Raw genomic sequence first — 19336 nt, 5'->3', positions numbered from 1 at the left:
ATATTGAACATTCTGAGCTTGTTGAAGTTCCTGATCCATGAAGAAGTTAGCATAATTAGTAGTTAGTCTGCTGTCCCTAGAAGGTATTAGACCTGCCTGCTCTGTGTACCTTGTTAATTCACACAGAATGCTGCATGGATTTTAACTTCAGTTTTTCAGCAGTCTGTGTTTGGAGTTTGTCGTGAATGGTTTCTCGGCTGTCATGAATGCGTGACACCTCACCAGGGGTGCTTCCATAGCATGTGTCTGAATCAAGCAGGCGACGGAGTTATGGTTTCACATGATCTTTCCATTCTGATTGCTATTAGAAAGGCCTCCACAGGAATCCTGCATGCAGTTCTGGGCACTGTCTTACAAGGAAGACGTGTATTAATTACAGACAATCCAGACAAAAGCAAGAACAATGAAAGTCTAGAAAACCTAGCTTAAATAGAAGGATTTGTAGTTAGCCTGGATAGGAGAAGGCTAAGGAGGGGAACGCTTTCAAAAGTTTTCACTGGTAAAGAATCTGGTTTTATATGTAGGCAAAAAAGGAGACGTAAGGGCTTGAATTGCAGGAAGGTAAGTTTACATTAGGTATTAGGCAATCTTTCTAAAGAGAAGGGAAAAACCTGGAAACTCACTGGAACTCCAGTTTCATTATAAATGCCAAAACCAGGTAGGAGGTACCTGCAGAAGCCCAGCTGATCCTCCCTTGGGATGTGGAGATGAAGTGTGTAGTTCTTGGAACCCCACTCAAGATAACTTTTCAGTCAGAAAAAGGGAATGCAGCATTGCTAGATGTCTTTTGTGGACCGTTGTGAATTTTATAAACTGGAAAATGAGCGTTCATTACCTAGGGAAAGCAGATGACGCTGTAATAATTCAGAAAACAAAGCAGATCTCTTACTTTCCAAGGCTGTGAACAGTAAGCACTTTCAAACCACCTCTCTTCTGTTTATTCCATCTCAATATTTTGTTAAGTTTACAAAGTTTAAGTTTACAAAGTTTAAGTTTACCTGTTTTCATCTCCCAGTGTGTTCACCCTGGCTCGTTTTGAAGAACTCTGTTTCATCAGAGAAACGCGAGAACCCTCTTTGCCGTCCCAAAATGAGTTCCTATCTCCAAAGTTTCCACTCCTGGACTACCCTTTCCCCATTTGGGGAGACTTTTGTTGCAAAGCTCTTTTGTCTTTGTGTTTTCACCACCTCATCCTTTGTTCTCACAGTTGCTGTGCATCAGGCAAACCTTTGAGAGAGCCTAGATTCTCATGTGGTGATTGTGTTAGACAGGAAAAGTGAAGAACCATGCAATGAAAAAAACCCTGACTTTAAACCTTCATAATGCCTGAAAGCTTCCTTTTGTGTTCTTTTGTTAGTTGCTGGTATTTTCAGACTGGAAGTCTTGAACTGGAGAATTGTCCTGCTCTGTGAGGTTAGAAGTTGGCTAGGGCAAGAGGAGCTTGTGACCTGAGCGGACATGCTTCAAGCGTGCCAAGCCATTACCTCGGGAGCTGTTTTGAAGAAGGGCTTAGGTGTAGTTGGAGTTAGAAATACCTAGTGTCTTGTGAACAGTGCTGCAGGGTGCGTTACTTGCAGCATTTGTTACTGCAGTGTGTCATGGTAGACAGCTAAAAAAGAAGCATCACCAATACTTACACTGAAAACAAATATGCTGAGAAGCTGGGTTAATGTCTTGCCTGATGGAGACAGGCTGAGTGCATTCTAAGGGGACTGTAGCACTCACCTTGGACGAGCTTCTGGTGCCCACAAAGCTAGACCTGACAGCAGCCAGATGAGATAAAAATTAAGTGGCTCGTGTATCTCAGTGCAAAGCCAACGTGGGCTTGTAGGGAAGCTTGGTGGTGCTGGGGGATCCCTTTCTGAGCTGCTCGCAGCTTGCACACCCTTGAGAAAGACATTTGGTAAGCAGGTACCCACTGAGCTGCTTCAGCCTGAAGAAATTCAGGCATTTGGGCCAGTCAGTGGGTAAACTGGGTGGTTCTAAGTGCCCTTTTCACTCCTGCCTGCAGCTGGGATGATGCCAGTGACTTGGGCCATAATCCTGCTCACCTCTACGAGGTATGCCTGAATCTAGTGCTTGGCAGGGTCCCCATTTGTATCCTTCATTTGGCCTAGCCATGAGCAGTATTTCCAGGGCTAACTGCAGATCTTTCTCCAAATGCCATGGGACACACAACCTCAGCCACCAGTCAGGTGAGCTGTATGACAAGCCATGAAAAAAAATCCAGGTACCATCTCATGGAGACTGGGGGCATTTTCAGACAAAGGGCATCGCTGGGCCTTTGAAGCATGGGGCTGGAGAAGTGTTCAGATGGACTGCCCTCCTCTGATACACCTGTGGCCCTCTCCACTCGTGGCCTGTGGCTGCTGGTGGAGACCAGGCAGCAGAGATATGGAGGAGCTTGGGGCCAATACATTGTGGGGGATTTGTTAAAAAAGATTATAGGACAAATCCATGGGGCTTTAAGGTGACTCAAAGGTGAGGCAGGGGAAAGGAGATTTGGCAGCAACATTATTAAAACTGTTGACACCATGAGGCTGCAAGGCACCTCTCGGGGCTGATGGCAGGCTTGGAGCTGCTCAAGAAGGTGGCCACCACTGGATGTACAGGGCATGTTGACGGGGGTAAAATAAGACATGGAATTAGCAGGTGCATCGATACTGATGGCGTTTGCGGGGAAGCAGCTTGTACAAAGTGCCCATGCTTGCAGCCGCAGGGCCCCAGCGTCCCTGGTAGCGGGGCCATCCCCAGCCAGAAGCCAGTGCAGCCGTGACTTGGTCTGGCTGAGCCTTGAGACCCTCCCCCCCCCCCCCCCCGCCGCTTCCCCCGTCTCAGGGCGGCACCACTCCTCCTGGGGAAAGAGTTTTTCCAGCCGCAGCCTCAGGGTGCTTCGCAGTGGCCTGGGTCCCCACGAACCGAGGCGTGCACACCGTGCTGGGCTTTCCAAAAGGCGGTTTGCCGCGGCGCCCGGCTCGGCGCTCTGAAGGAAGTTGCCACGGGACAAAAGGCAGGCTCCAGCCTGCCTGAATCGTTAAAAGCGGGAGAGACCCTTTGGAAGCAAGTGCTGCCCTTGCTGCTCCGGGGCTGCCGCCCGTGCAGCCCTGCCCTCCTCCGCAGCGCCCGCCGTGCACTGGGGATGGACAGTGCAAGGTTGCCCTCCCGGCTGCGGGCGGACGGTAAGGACAGACCAAACCCGGGACCCGGGGCGGGGGCCCAGCCGGGCACGGCACAGCTGTTCCCGGCCGGGAGGGGCGACGGGGCCGGCCCCGACTGAGTGACGGCCAGGCCCGGGGCCGGGGCTGGGGCCGGGGCTGCGGCCTGACCCCCGCCCCCCGCAGCGGCGGAGCCGGCGCGGGCAGGACGCGCCGCCCGGGCTCGGCTCGGCTCGGCACGGCACGGCACGGCTCGGCTCGGCTCACGGGTGCGGTAAGCGGGCGCCGGGGTGGCGGGCCCGGCCCGGCCCGGCCCGGCCCTTATCTGGGCAGAATATTTGGCCGGCACCGGCCGGCACCGGCTCGACATAAATAGCGGCCGCCTCCGCGCTGCGTGCGCCCGGCAGCGCGCAGGGGTGACTGGCTGGGTGCTTGAGCGCCCTGCCTGCAGCTCTGCCTCCCTCCCTCCCTCCCTCCCTCCCTCCCTCCCTCCCTCCCTGCCTGCCTGCAGCTCTGCCTCCATCTCTGCCTCCCTGCCTGCCCGGGAGGCCGTGCCCGGGGCGTCGGAGCGCCGCGCCGGGATGCGCGGAGCCGCCGGCCGGCCCTGCGGCAGCCGGTGTCCCCGGGCCCCGGGGAGGGGGTCGAGGGCGCTGTGCCCCCCAGCAGGCAGCCAGGAGCCCGCGGGGGAGGCGCTGGGCTGGCAGCCGGCGCCGCTCACGCGTGTCCGCGGCAGAGCCGGGACCGCGGGGCAGCGCCCGGAGGTGCCGGAGAGGGGCCTGTGCCGCGCCGGGCGGGTGGCGAAGGGCGCCGGTAGTTCTTTTTGACCGCTGTTGGCGTTTGTAATCCCGGGAGCTCTGCTGGGAAATGGTTCTCCAGGGGATGGATCAATAGAAAGCTGCGCTGCTTTTGTATGGGAAAAGTAGAAATCAGCGGCGGGGGGGAGGATTCCTTGAGTCCTTGCAGTGTATTTTCCATGGCCATACTTGACCGCCTTGAATTAATCACCGCCTTGCTTGTGAGGCGCTGCCTATCTCGAAGATAACTTTCCTTCACACAGCTGGACACAGCTTCTGCCCACGCTCCCGTGCCATCCCGACGTGCCCATGTATCTGCTTCTGCTTTTGAAATGGTCCTGGATGGTCTGCGGGCAGAACCTGTTGCCCACTGCCCCCCTTCTGGACCGGCTGCCCTACCTCTAGGCAGAGGTCCTCTCTCTAGTTGCTTTACATCTTTCCTTGGATATTGGGCCTTGAGCCAGAAAGGTGCTCAGCCACGTGGCTGAGGTTATTTTTAGGTATATATAAAATCCCTTCTTCATGTGTCACCTGCCAGCTCGCACGGGAGTGAAGAATGAATTCCTCATTTCTCATCAAAGAGACGTGGTTTGCAGCAAGAGGTGGCACCTTCTCTCAGACTACCCGATAGAGTGAATACTGGACAAGCTTTTGAGCATGCAAGCCCTACTTCAGGTTACAGTAGTGAGCCCTTTCATCTTGTGTCCTCTCGGAAGGAGGAGCTGGGCCACAACATTAAAGCCAAGCACTGTCTTGCTAGCACCATGGTGCCCAGAGCTGAATGCCTTTTGCAGTGGTGTAGAAGAGCCTGTGCTGTTGTCTCTTGACAGCCTCTGTACCTGTTGCCCTAATGTACCTGCATTCAGGTATTCCAACAAGGACACTGCATTGTATGCTCACTGCTGCTCATTTCAAGGTCTCTGTTTTCCTCCTGTCAGGGCTCTTCCCCCCCCCCCCCCCCCCCTTCAGCATTGCTTTGTTTTCCAGCCTGACTCATCTTGTTCTTTTCTCCACACATTTCTCAGCTGTGATGGTCTGCTGGCTTTTCTCCAGATAATAGGTTTTTGCGTAATATTGGGAATATGTTGCTGCCTCCCCTCCTGCTTGGTGTATTTGGGAAAGTCAAACAGATGTGGAGACAGCCTGGTCTATCTCATTACTGATTTCCTTTGCCCATGTTTTACTTTCATTCACCCAAAGGACAGTTTGATTTATCTTTTCAAAAGATCCTGAATGATCCTTTTGTAAGAAAGCGTCTGTCCCTGTTGCTAGATGTGTAACTCCATCCTCCAGAGCAATGTGCTACTGAATATAATGTTTGCAGATGAACTGTTTTACTTTTCTGTTTGCTACTTCAATGTTTTCCAGGCATGTGGAGTTTTTGTGAAAGCCCAGCACAGCTCAAGGGGAGGAGGCTGGGATCTGCTTTCTGATTTTTTCCTCTGTAGTTGACAGCTGTTTGCTAATCATGAGCTAGGAAGACTCTCTTCACTTCTCCATTCCAGGCAGGGACTTGCAGTCAAAACATATTTACTTGGTAAAATTACCAGACTCTTGGAAGAAACAGGAGATGAAAATTGTGTTCCATGGCTCTGTGTTGCTAAACAGCCACATGTTTTTTGTCACAGGACTCCAGCACTGCTGGTGGCTCAGCGGTTCTCTAGTCCATCCCTAGGTCACAGCAGATCTCTCCTCAGCCAAGGAGGTTGTGGCTTCATATGGCCTATGCCTAGAAACCCCCAAAGATGGAGACCCCACCTGCCTGGTGCCCTGTCTCAGAGCTGCATCACCCTCCTGGGAGGTAGTTCTTCCTGTTCACTCATGGTGAATGAGATAAACACTTATCAGAGGCTATCCAGGGTCATACCAAAGTCTGTCCAGCCCAGGATACTCGGGCTGGCAGCAACCAGTAGCAGATGCCCTGGGGGAAGCATGGAAACAAGGCTACGGGGATGCTTCCCCAGAGCTCTGCCCTGTTCCAGCACCCTGTGGTTTAGTAGCTCTCCCCGCTGGAAGTGGTATCATTGTTACCTCAGGCCTCAGAGGAGTGTGCGAGGGTCCCACCTCTGTTAAATGTCTCATTCAGATTTAGTGCACAGCATACACCATATGCTCGTTGCTGCTGGAACAGTACTCATTTTGCTCTGGTGTTCATTAAGCATCAACCTATGTAGGGCTTAATAGCTGCACCTTGATGGAGCATTTCACTTTCACTTCCTCTGCTTCAGCTGTGCCAGCAGTATGGTGGGATCAGGAACATGCAGACGTAGGTGTGTTACTAACAGCTTGCTGTGCTTTGCCCCGGGCAGTCTGGCAGGGCCTCTGTTTTACAGGATGTTGCCATTGCCTGTTGAAGGGTCTGAGGCACTGCTCAGTGCAAGACAGGAGCCTTTCTGCTCCTGTGTTCACATGGCATCCATCAGGGTTCAGCTGCTCCCTGCAACTGGAGTGTGCCAGAGAAGCAGAAGTCCAAGGACTAACAGAAGTTCAGGCAAGAAACCCAGGCTCCCTTTTCAGAGGAGATTGTGCTGGCTGTGAAGTTTCCAAGTGGAAGGGTTCAAGTTACAAAGCAGGAACTGAGTGCGTGGTGTCTCTAATGACTCTAGTATGCCCACGCACTTTTCATAGGGTTTAGTAATTAAGCAATTAAGTACATGCCAGGTGCATGAAAGAACCTCCCCCCAAATAGAAGAACACATAACTGTGTTTATAAATGTGTGCCTTAAAAATATGCAAAGGGGAGACACAGCTGGGATGGTTTGTATTTGGGCTTTGGCAGAGTTTGACCCTGTTACGTGTTGCCTGGTCACCAAACATCCAGGCTATTTGCTGGATGGTCCTGATAAGAAAGAGTGGTTGGTAAGAGCCAGTATTGAGTTGTGTGGCTTGCAGGCTGCAGGAGTGTTGAGGAGAGGAGGGCTAGGAGATACAGGCAGTTTCTGAGTGTCAGGTTGAGCTGCACCTGGGTGAGCTGCACCTCCTGGCACGCAAGGAGAGAGGAAGGTCCAGGAGAGTGCAGCCAGCATGACTTCCCTCAGCACCAGTGGATGAAGGGAGAGGTAACTTTGGTCGAGCACAGGGAGCTTTCCCTAGTGCTTGCATGACCTCAGACAACAAGCCATTTGCTGTGGAGATGTCAAGTGCAAGGATGGGACTGTCAGCACTGGCATGAGGATGCCCACGGGAATGAAGCATCAGTAAGTGTTGTCTATAGCATATTGAAGTTCATTGCTTTAGGGTTCTGGGTGGTGACAATAAGTCCAAATAGCATTATGTGTTTTGCACGGCTGGCATGTCATTTAGAGAGGCAGAAGTCATGATGCGCTTTGATAGATCCAAAATGCCTCCTTCCAGATGTTTCTTTTCAAATATGAATTTCAGTATGTCTTAGGTTAATGGCTGCTGGTTGTGAGGTTTTTATCAAACCAGAGGAAATCCAGATCTTATGGGGGAAGTGTGAGTTTCCTGAAGGGATGGCAGATTCCCTGCTGGATTTCATTAGGCATGAGCCTCTTGCAGGGAGTCTGAGAGGGCCTCAGTCTTTCTAGTTGATGGCTGGCTTGCCCAGACGGGTGAGGGTATGTGCTGAGCTCTGCTTTCTGCATCTGACATGACAGAGCTTCTCACTGTCTGGAGCATCCCCTGTGTTTTCTCTGTCTGCTCTTCTCATCCAGGGCATGAATGTGCTGGCACTGCCCAGCTGTGCTGTGGAAAGGCTAAGTGATGAAGATATGCCTGATGTGCACTGCTCACTGAGCAGGGACTGGGGACATCAACTACCATGTGTGCTCTATTTTATTGAGAATCATTCAAGATGATGCTTGGCTACTCTGCAAGCTGCACAAGGGCTTCTCAGCATGAGAAAGCTGCAAAGCAAGATACTATGATGGTCTGCTGGAGGCTGAGTGACTCACGCTCATGCTGCAGAAGCAAAGGGCTTAGCCAAGGTGACCTTCAACTGGGTCTGAGCTCATGGTGGTTTAACAGTTTGTTTCAGGGGAAGGCAGCTAACCCCCCTTGTGTTAAACTAGGGTCAGAATTCAAACCTGAATCACAGCAGTGAGGACTTTGCTTCAGCTGGATAAATCAAGTGAGCGCAGAAAACAAGTTTTTGTGAAATGTAAGGGATCAGCGTGGAGCCCATTTCCCACCCTGTGTAATGTCCTGGCATTCAGAGGAGGAACCTGGGCAGTTGGACAGACCTGCTCAATCTTCTGAGACCAAGCCACAGAAAGTTTAGATGGGAAGGGACCTCTGGAAGTTCCTAGTCCAGTGTCCTCCTCCGAGCAGGCCTAGCCCCAGAGCTAGATCAGGTTGTCCAAGGCCTTTCCCAGTTGAGCATCGACTATCCAAGGACGGAGATCCCACCACCTCTCTGGTCCCTGTCCAAGGGCTGGGCCACTCTTGTGGCAAGGAGTTTTCACCTTGCCACAACTTGTTCCCATTGCCCCTTGTCCTTCCCCTGTGCACCTCTGAGGAAGGCCTGGTTCTGTGTTCTCTGGAAATCCTTTCCCTTTAGGCAGCAGATGACTGACTGCAATTAGATCCAGCTGCACCCTTCCCCTCTCCAGGCTGAAGAAGTCCAGTTCCCTCTGTTTCTCCTTGCATCTCCTGTGTCCCAGCCTCCTGCCCATCCTGATGGCCCTGCACTGGAGTCTCTTCAGCTTCTCAAGACCTGTCTTCTGGGGAGCATGAAACTGGATGCAGCATCCAGCTGCAGCCTCAGTGGTGCTAAGCGGAGGTGAATACCCACCTCTGGGGATCTCCTGGCTAGATGCTTTCTAGTGCAGCTTGGACTGCAAGTTCAGTGCACGGTCTATAGGAAGTCTCTTGTAGCTGTAACAAGATGTTTCAACATCTTGTACATTCAAGGTGGTGATCCAGAGCCCAAGCAGACCAACAGCACTTGACACTACAGTCTAGATCTGTGTTTATGACTTGTTAAAAAGGTGCTTTCCTCCCTGGCTGAGAAAATGAGATCAGCCTAAAAAAGAATCTACAAAAAGTGTGCTGGAGACCGTTCCCTTAAAAGGAATGGCCTTAGATACTTTTCTTCCTTTCATTTCTCCAAGCCAAAGACTTCACGTTTAGTGTGAACAAAGCAAGTTCATTTGAAATGGGGCAAACTTCTGAATGCCTGTACAGCAGGTACAGGGCATGTGGTCACCTGCAAGGCTGCTGCTGGGCTCTGGTTGTGTCTGCCAGAGAAGGGACCACTGTCTTCGGTTGTGACGTTTGTACCTGCGCACTAGAAGGAAAGCATTCCTGTACCAGCACACCTGCATTTACTTCTCTCATGACCAGGGTAACCAGTGATAGGAAGCACCCAGAGGTCAAGACTATGGATATGTAAGGCTGTGTGATGGCACTGGGGATGGATCCAGCTCCTCCTGTGCTCTGCTCTGATTTCCTACTGGGTTTTGCAAAATTTGCATAGACTTAACGTTTTTAGATGTGGTCTCAGAAGCAGCTGATGTGCATCTTTCCCTCTGTTGTTACTGGATCTGGCTGTAATTTGTTGGTCTCTTCGTGAAACTCCTGGGAACTGGTGATGTTGGGGAGCTCAGTGACTCAAACAGCAGGGCAGCTGTGGAGTCAGGCTCTTGCACACCAGCCCCCAAGTATGCTGGGAGGCAAGCCCAGGGTTTGCAAGTTGTCCCATGAGTGGCAGAACCAGCAGAGACTCACTTTTTGGTGGATTGATGTCCTCCATTCCCACATCCCTGCCATGTCTGCCCCAGCTCTACCACTTGTAACAGCTCCCCCTTCTCCAAGTGCTTGTCGTACCCCCCCTTCTCCTAGTCGTCCCTGCAAATGCCCCAGCTTCATTCCCTGACTGTCAGCTGAAGGAGGTGCCTAGGCTTGCTGCACGTTACGCCTGTGCTGACAGACCCTTTGCACACATGTGCAGCTTGACAAGAAATTAGGGTTTGAGTCCTGTATGAGATTTCATTAGAGTTAGCTAATGGCTTTAGGTTTATCAGAGGACTGAGAAGCCACATAAAAATACAGTCTTCATTTAGGAAACCAGCTGGAGCTGATTTGCTCCTTTCATCTGCACAGCATGCATCTTGGATTTACACCTGGGTGATTCACTGAGGTCTAAGTGTATGCACAGAAAGTACTTAACTGCTCTTGATTTATAGGAAATGGTCACTTGAGGTATGTATAGTTTCTCAAAAAAAGCCCTGATGTTTATCTTTAAAGTTACACTAAAAGTCAAAGAAAAGAAAAAAGAAATTGTAGCAACTACAGAGGGGTTGGTTGACATTGGTTTGTTATTTTTATACTGCAAAAATAATAGCTCTGAACTTTGACTATGGTTTATACTTAAGCTATGAAAAAATCTCATAAATCAAAACCCTGCATGAGTCAAATAGGAACTGTTCTCAAGCCAGGCTATCCCTCACGAGGTTAACTCCTGCCTCTGGTGCTGCTTAAAAACAGCTTTCATCCTGAATAGCCTTCTGCCTTCAAACTTGGCAGTTTTTCCAAGAATTGTCAATATCTATGCTGGTGATGCTGGTTGGCTGCCTCCTTATCTCGGAAGCCAAGCCCTCGGTGTGCTTTTTTATTTCAAAACACTGGAAAAGTTTCCCAGTAGATTTGAGGGTTGTCTCAGGCAAAAAATTAACATCAGCCATGGCTCTCATCAGGGTGCAGAGTACACAGAGTTCCCGTCCTCCGCCTTTTGCTGGCACTTCAGTGTGGCCAATGACTTGGGATGCACCAAACCCTCCTGCGTGCTGCAGTCCCAGTGGCCGTGGAAGTGACAGCTGCATGCTGCAGCCTGCCACGAAACGCCGAAATTGGGCTTGGCTTGGACTGATAACAGAATTTATCACCAAAAAAGCCATGTATCTGTGCTGAGGTTAGTTGCTCTTTCTCCCCATGTACGTATGAAAAGAAAAGGGCTTTCCGTAATTTCCTGCTGTTAGCATGCTAGTGCACATGGGAGGTTGTGCAGTTAGAGGCCAGGCTTCCCAGCACAAGCGTGCGCAAGACCACTGTCACACCGTGTTACACAGCACCCAGGGGAAATCAGTCTTTATGTTTTCTCTATCACATTTTTGTGTTTTCTTGGAATTTTTCTTGCTTGCTGCTGTTTCTGTCGCTTTACCCAGTTCCGCCTTCTCTTTTGTTCTTTTTCCTGGGGTTGTCAGAGCACTGAGGGATGATCCTGCAGATCCTCTGACTCAGTGGTGCCTGTGCTGCTCTGCAGCCTCCCCACGCAGCCTGTCACAGCCCGAGCCCATTGCTGCCTGGCTCCTGCCCTCCCTGCTCACCCACCTGAGGAGCATGACCACGTCCCCGTGCCTGCTCTCCACTGTGGACGGGAGACAGTGGTCCCGTGTGGGCCACCTTCCCAGGTCTCCGCTGGTTCCCTGCGCAGAGGTCGGTGCTGCTCTTGGGTTTCAGTGCCCCAGAAAGGGCACAGTGCTGCAGGGGGGCCGTATTGGTGCAGAGCAATGAAAGGAATATTTCCAGTGTCGTATGGGATGCTTTTCATTTTCACTTGTTCTACAACATCCATTTGTCTGTTGGGCAGGTTTGGACCCTTCAGAAAGAAACTGTTCCATCCCTCTCATAATCACAATGTTGCCTTTTGTTTTGTTTTGTTTTCTTATATTCATGACAGGAACAGTCTTCCCTGTAGATGACCTATGGTGTATGTTCATCTCCCCTCTGATTTAATTTTTCTCCTTGAACCTTTTTATTGGTCTTCATGCATACCAACTTGTGTGCTCTTCAGACTTAGCAAGTGCAAATGTTTGGGCTGTCTTCTCATGTGTCTGATGAATACTTTGGACAATGAGACCTAGTATCTTGCTGTCTTGATAGTCAATGTGAATTTCAATTTTCTGAGGACTTAAAGTTGTAGTAGTGTCAGTCCTGTGCAGCTTCTGTATATGGTACATATTTATTTTGTTGCGATGCTTCCTTCTTTGATTGAATGAAAAGTGTATTGGTAGGTTTAATGAAAAATAGCAAGAAATCAAAGCTACCATCTTAGGAAGGCATTAAGAATAGATTTGATGGAGCAGATTTGTGGTGAAATAGGGTTAACACTTTCCTGAATGTCCAGAAATGTGTCAGTTTAAAATTTGAATATAGTATTGCAGTTGTGCTGGAGGATCTTGTAATTTTTTTGGAGTGCAGGTGTGGGGGGCACATGTGTTAAACCATGCTTGAACCCTGGCACAGGTCAGGGAGAGCTGTTTGTGGCGGTGGGTGTTTCAGCACATTGTGTAAGTGAAAACAATTATGCTTAGGCAGAATTTACCTGCTTTCTTATTTTTGGCAGTACAAAGCCCTCTTGCCATTTACAGCAGACAGGTTATTTGCTTTCTCTCCCAGCACTCATTAGCAAGATAGGGTAGAAGAGGCCTGGGATGTGGAGATAAGGGAGAGCCAGTGAACGTACTGGTCCTGGGGGCTGTGCTGGAGGATGCGGTGCTGAACCCGTGCAGCTTGTTGGGCGGGCAGGGGAGGGGTACAAAATGTCCTGCCGCTGCGGGCACGGCTAGCTCTCCCAACACGCTCTCTGTGGGAGCTGCGTAAGTCGTCGGTGCCGTCCGCCTGCATCGGCGAGGCTGTGAGGGCACTGTCCCCTCCCAGCAGCTCTGTTTGGGGTACATAGCAAATTAAATTCTCCCCACGGGGATTTCAGCTGTGTTTCAGCAGGCTCTCTGCACCTGTCCTCAACCCTCAGGGCCTTGGCTGTATGCAGCCCCGGCTTCATATCTCTGCAAGATGCTTTGAAACCTGAAGCATTTTCCAGAAGCGTTGCCTCTGCGTGCTGACATCCGACGTCTGTCCTGCCTTTCACCTCTCGGTGCTGACAGTCTCCGTCCTTCTGGCGGGAGGTGACAAGGTCAGCCCTGCGGAGGCTGCGCTCTGGTCCCAGCTGAGCCACCGCTTGCAGGCTACCCCTCATTGCTAGGAGGGGGCTGTGACTGCCTCTGGAAGTAGTTGTCCCCATGTCGCCAAGACGGAGATTGCCATGTGCATGGCAAGTGTGGGTATTTTAAGCCATTACAGGGAATTTAGCAGCCCGGGGTGGGTTATCTTCTGCCTTCCTGCCTGCTCTTAGCTCCAGCTCCTCCCACAGCAGAACAGTCAAAACTAAAAATTGAATATGAAATACAGATGAGTCATGGTTCATGCACTTCAATCTAAGGTCGCGGTGGCACAGCACATCTCCAGATCTGGGTCCAGGCTGCTTTTCTAGGGTGTCCCGCAACAGAGTAATAATAATTGATATGATGACAAGTGTTTGTTCATAGGTAATTTTGATAAAGGCTCTGCTTTCCTCTATGCCGACCAGAAGGGCAGCCTTGCTGGGGCTGAGCTGCTGGACGTGGCTTCTAGCCTGACTGGTGCACAGCTGCATGGCTGCTGCACATCAGTCTCGCAGCTTGAGGTGCCTTGCACTGGCTGCTGCAGGGGACTGGTAAAGCGCAGGAGTGCTGGGATCCCCACTGCCTCGCTTAGCCAAACCCACCAAGCCCCATAGCCCGTGCTTCCTCCTTCACCCTCCTGCTGCCCTCGACCCTGGTGCCCACAGGTTGACTGTCACTGCGCAGAGCAAACCAGCCCAATGAAAAGCTGTTTTTCACTCTCTCAGCTCCTGGCTGTGGGAGCCTGGGGGGCCGTTCCTCCCATCAAGGAGGCACAGTCTCCTGGCACTCCACCTCCTAAGTGGCGAGTGGCAGGAATGCGAATGATGCAGGAATAGCCATCACACCAGTGGGAAACCAAACGTCTGACCAGGTGACAGCTCTAAATTTAAGGGCTTGCTGTTGAGCCATGTGTGCATTAATGTGCCCTTTTGTGACCAAGCTAAAGATAATTTTCCTATCTGGAACAGCAGCTGTGTTGTAAGTTGTATAAAGAGACTTCTCTGCTAATGAAGAGCGATCATAAGAGCATGATCTGTCCTGAGAGGATGAGCAAAGCTGGAGAGATGTGACTTGGGGTAGGGCTCTGGCGCTCCACAGGAGATGAAAAGAGGCCATTTATAGAAGTTCAAAAGATGTTTGGTTCCTTGAAAAATGCACAGGCCTTGCTGTTATGTTAATGTAAATGCCACTTGAGAGAATAGCAAACCTTTTTTAAACTCTAGGAAAAGTCACTTTAAATTATCTGGAGTTCAATATTCTCTGCAAAAATTGAGCCAAAAAAATGTAAATGTACAGACAGTGCTATGGAACAGAAGGAAACTTTCAGCAAAAAAAGCAGAGTTGGATACATTCTTGTGTGTTGTAGTGAGTGTATTTTTAACCCAACTGCATATTTTAAACAAGTTGACCTTTGTAGTAGGTCTACTACAGTCTTTTAGAGCTGGCAGAAGTCCAGTTGTGTGTGTGATTGTGTATGGCATTTTATATTAGGAGACATGGGACAAACCCCTGGGTCAGCAGGGATTATCCGGATAGGTCATTTAGTATGTTACTCCCACTTCTCTTCTTGAAGAGTTGGTTTAGACGTGCAGTAACACTCAGAGCAGCTGCTTAGCTTGCAGCAGTGCAAACACGTGTTGTCTCAGGGAAGGTGGGTCACTAAACAGCACATTCAACTGGCAGCCTCCTGAACATGAGTGGATAATACTTCCTGATCTCCTTGTGGCTTTAAAACTTGGGAAGAAGCACTGTGCACTGTAGCCTCGTGGAGGTTTGCAGGGCTCAGAGGTACTCAGTGACGCTACAAATCTGTTTTCCCACCTGGTGGCAACATTATCTGGAGTGCTATGTGCAGGGAGGTGTTACTGGGGGCTTGTAAGGGCATGAGAGCTGCAGAGTTTATGGTTCGTGGTTTATTGTCCTTCAAGGAAATAAATGCCTAGGACACTTCGTTAACATCTGGCATTGCTTGGAGAAGACGTCTCTAGCCAGGATCCCATACAAAGTACTTCACCAGTGCTGCTCTGTAAGTCTCTGATGGGGCAATGTGCTGCTGAAGTTGTGCTGCTCTCATGACCGTGGGCCATTACTTGCATGTAGGATATGGATGGAGGGGGCCTGAGCAATCTGACCTAGCTTTGAAGTCAGCCATCCTTTAAGCATAAATATTCTGCAACTCTGTGGTATTCAGCATTCCCCAACTAGCCAGGGTGCAGTGTCGTGTTTCACATATTCAGTGTTACACTTCTTGTTTTCTTTTCAGGTCCTGTTTCGGCATAAAAGTGAGATTGTTGGGACACCTCTAAGATGTCTTACAGAAAGGAGCTAGAAAAATACCGAGACCTGGATGAAGACAAGATTCTTGGAGCTCTGACAGAGGAGGAGCTCAGGAAGTTAGAGAATGAACTGGAAGAGCTGGATCCTGACGTAAGTCATTTTTACACAAGATTTGCTAGGTGGTAGATCTCAGTTGTTGGGGGGGAATGGGCTGCATTACTAATCTGTACTTAAGTGAGATCCTTTGCAGAGCCTGTACTCAGTGTGCAAGGATGGAAGAGACTGTCCGCAGATGAGCAGAAGCAGTTTTGCCATCGCAAACATGGGCTACATGTGGGACTTTGTTTCTGTGATACTCCCCTGCCCTTGCCCTGGCGTGCATGCTCCGGTGTGACGAGCACTGCGATTTGCAGCATGAATGTGAGCCAGTGCTGGTGCAGGGCAGTAAACCTGCGGAAACTGGATCTCTGCTTCTGATCAGGCCATCTTGGAGGGAACGTTTTGGGGTTTGTGGGTTGTTTGGGGTTTCTTTCATAGCAAACTTCAAATGGTCTGTATTTTCCTCCATATAGGCAGAAAAACAAATCCCAGAGTTTTGCAAAATGGGACAATTGCTTTTTAGCAACCTCCCAACATCAGTAGGAGCTGCACATATGAAAACACTGGGCCTGCTGGTGCCAAACAATGAAAGCTTTTTGGAGGCAACGTTGTTCTGTGGCCCTAGCAGGGGATGTGCAGAGCCAACTGGCAGGCCTCTGGGTTACAGTGACGTTAGATGATGAGGCTGGGCACTGCCAAGTAAGAAATTGTTTCTGCAACATGCAGTTAGTGTTTCTGGGGGAAATGATGGGCAGTGTAGATTGCATCATCAGTATTTTTAATTGCAACACAGGAAAATAATTAAGAGGTGGCAGGCTGGCTCCCAGGATTAAGTGTATGGGCTGCTTACAGGTGTCTCAGAAGACACTCGGGCAGCTTTCTGTGAAAGATGCAGAAGGGTAAAATAATCTCGAACATCTGTCAGTACAGGTGTAGCCTGAGTACAGGAGTTAAAGCATGAAGATTGCATGGTCACCTTTCACAGCATGAAGCCCGAGGAAGCAAGCAGTTTCCCATGCCTCCCTGCTTGTGGATTAGCACAGTTCTCCTCTGTTGCCCTCCAAGGTTGCCCGAGTCTAATTGCTTCCTGTTAGTCACTTTCCTTCCCAGGCTTTCCACTGATACAGATTTAAATTATAATGTATTACTTTTATTAGGAGGGCATGGAAAAAATCAGTGTTTTGTTCAAAATCACCTTGGGTGTCTTAAAAAGTAAATGTTGACTTCTATCCAGCAAAGCTTTAAAGAACATGCTTAGTGTCAAATCTGGGCATAGTCTTACTTACTGCATTAAGGCTGTTCTATATTTAAATATAAGCAGGTGCTTATGTGCCATATGTGTCAGGCACAAAGCAACTTCCCATGGTGGCTAATCTGATGGAATAACAAGGAGGCAGATTGAAAAAGGTTCACAGTGGTTTTGTTCTGCAACGGAGTGATCTTCTCTGCGAGACCCTGCCTGTAGTTTTGTGATGGATCATGAAAGGCAAAAGAGACCACTACGGCACTCTGGTCTGCTGTGTGAAAGACCATGGGATTTCCCTGAACTGATTCTTGTCGGGACATGTGGGGCGTGTGGGCACTCAGACAGACACATGGAGGGAGGAGAAGATCGGCTGAGTGTAGCAGCTGGGTTCTGGTGCTGTGACTGTTGTGAAGGGGCAGCAGAAATGGTGAGGGTGTGGGAAGAGGCTAGGAGGAGCAGGAGGTGATGGCTGAGAGCCCCCAGAGAAAGGGCTGGAGCTGCTGTTGTAGAGAAACATCCACTTGGGAGCATGGAGATCTTGTAGCGGAGCCAGCATTTGAAATTGGAAGGGGGAAGGAGCATCACGTGTCTTAGATGATGCGGGAATCAGTGAGGTTGGATGGAGATAACCTTTGACACAAGGAGAAGCAAATTGTCCAGCAATGTGGAATAAAGACAGTGCAATGAGGAAAGTGGAGAGGGGGGAGCATTTGGTGGATGGGGATGGTGGCCTGCAGAGATAACCCACGTTTCTCCCCTCTGTGCCTAGAACGCATTGCTGCCGGCAGGACTCAGGCAGCGGGACCAGACACAAAAGCCACCAACTGGCCCATTCAAAAGGGAGGAGCTCATGGCCCACCTAGAAAAGCAGGCGAAGGACGTTAAAGACAGAGAAGACTTGGTCCCTTTCACGGGTGAAAAGAGAGGTATGGTCATCCTCTGCACCACACTGAATGTGTCATGATGAAGGCACAGTGGGTACACAGCAGCAGGGTTGTGTCTGACCTGCTTTGCTAAGCATGGCTTCATTTTGACACCATTGGAGTGGTGGATCTGCTATCTCTGCTGCCTAGCCCCAGCCCAGGGGGCTAATAAACTGGGGTGTGCCCAAGAGGTCCATATGCTTGCTGATTTGGGTACCACCTGATATATTGTTAAGTGACGGACAGAGACTGTACCACTGTGCAGCCTCTTTCCATCCGCATCCCGCTGCAGCTGTATCAAGCTCTGGGGAAGACATCATCTTCTGTCCTCTCTTGTTCCTCCTCTGTCCTGTCCTCCTATGAGCTCTGTAGACTGTGCTCTGTCTTCCACCGTTGCCTTTCATGCTCCCTCCCTACACTCTTGTGCTGGTTTTGGCTGGGATAGTTAATTTTCTTCATAGTAGCTGGTATGGGGCTATGTTTTGGATTTGTGGTGAAAACAGTGTCGATAATACAGGGATGTTTTCGTTACTACTGAGCAGTGCTTACACAGAGTCGAGGCCTTTTCTGCTTCTCACCCCACTCCACCAGTGAGTAGGCTGGGGGGGGCACAAGGACTTGGGAGGGGACACAGCCAGGACAGCTGACCCCAACTGACCACAGGGATATTCCACACCATATGATGTCATGCTCAGCAATAAAAGCTGGGGGAAGAAGAAGGAAGGGGGGGACATTCAGAGTGATGCCATTTGTCTTCCCAAGTAACGATTAGGCATGATGGAGCCCTGCTTTCCTGGAGATGGCTGAACACGTGCCTGCCAATGGGAGGTGCTGAATGAATTCCTTGTTTAGCTTTGCTTGCGTGCATGGCTTTTGCTTTACCTATTAGACTGTCTTTATGTCAACCCATGATTTTCTTGCTTTCACCCTTCCGATTGTCTCCCCCATCCCACCGGGGGGGGAGTGAGCGAGCGGCTGTGCAGTGCTTAGCTGCTGGCTGGGGTTAAACCACGACAACTCTGAACTTCATCTTGCTATAGAGAAACTCCACAGCTCCCCTCAGCTATAATGATCCCAACAGTTCCTGTCTAGTCTTCATCACCTCTTGACAACCCCAGCCTCATTTCCCTGTCTCCTGCAGCTTGCGTGTGTCTGTCTTCTTGCACCATACCCAGTGGCAGCTGCTGCACCCCTGCTCTGCGTGGCTCTGGGGCCTGTGAGCAAGGGGTTTGCTCTACCTCTTCTCTTTCCTCTCCTTCTGGCATCTTTTCCTGTTCTCCTGGGACATGCCCCATTATCAAAAGGACTTTTCTGCTCCCATTATCACTCTGAATATCATCTGACATGGGACATGGTCTGGTCAGTCCTTGCCTCTGGGTTCCAGGAGCTTCTCAGCAGCTTTTTTCTGCTGTTGTGTCTCTCTCTGTACCATGGTCCCCCTGCAGCAGAAGATCTGGTTGTACACTGTTTGCACTACTGGTTGCCCCACATCAAAAAGGAAGTGCATGAAACGTGGGCATGTGAGCATGTTTCCCAATTGAGGTCTTTCTCAAAGCTGCCTCCTTACTGATCCATGTACCTCTCTGAGAAAGAGCTTGTGTTAACTCTGTCCATTTAATAAAACTGGAGGTGGTATTTTTAGCAAAAATTGAGTTCTCCTTCAAGGAAGTAAATGAAAAGAGTAAATTGAGTGCTATCAGGAAGAGCGATTTAACAACTTCAGACATATGCCAGCCCAGCGTTGGCTACTCACCTGGCTAGCCCAGCAGGTCGAAGCAGTGCTCCGCAGAAGACGGAGGTATTCAGGCATTTTGAGTCTTCAGCTTTTGGTCTGAGCTAATCATACTTCAATCTGACGCGATCTCAAACACATTAAGCATATTTTCACTTGTAACACGCTGCTGAGTGAAGACACTACTTTACATTGACTGTGAGCCAG

The 19336-nt window shown here is 50.0% G+C and overlaps 1 protein-coding gene across 8 annotated transcripts in view; it reads left to right on the top strand.

The window, feature by feature from the left end:
• The first annotated feature begins 3060 nt into the window (after positions 1 to 3060).
• TMOD1 (tropomodulin 1) overlaps positions 3061 to 19336 on the top strand; it is a 30225-nt gene continuing 13949 nt past the window's right edge. For 2 of the 8 annotated variants that reach the window (XM_052777234.1, XM_052777236.1), the window contains exons 1-3: positions 3310 to 3429; positions 15116 to 15279; positions 17244 to 17400. In XM_052777234.1, coding sequence (XP_052633194.1) covers positions 15160 to 15279; positions 17244 to 17400 — 277 coding nt within the window. In that variant the 5' untranslated portion in view covers positions 3310 to 3429; positions 15116 to 15159. Of the gene's footprint in view, positions 3180 to 3309; positions 3430 to 6690; positions 7153 to 10613; positions 10821 to 12655; positions 12825 to 14378; positions 14879 to 15115; positions 15280 to 17243; positions 17401 to 19336 lie in introns of those variants that run through there. The other 6 variants (XM_052777231.1, XM_052777228.1, XM_052777232.1 and 3 more) reach the window with 6 other exon arrangements.

This window comes from Harpia harpyja, chromosome Z, assembly GCF_026419915.1.
Source record: "Harpia harpyja isolate bHarHar1 chromosome Z, bHarHar1 primary haplotype, whole genome shotgun sequence".
Classification (NCBI taxonomy): domain Eukaryota; kingdom Metazoa; phylum Chordata; class Aves; order Accipitriformes; family Accipitridae; genus Harpia; species Harpia harpyja.
This window is presented reverse-complemented; position numbering and strand designations above follow the sequence as displayed.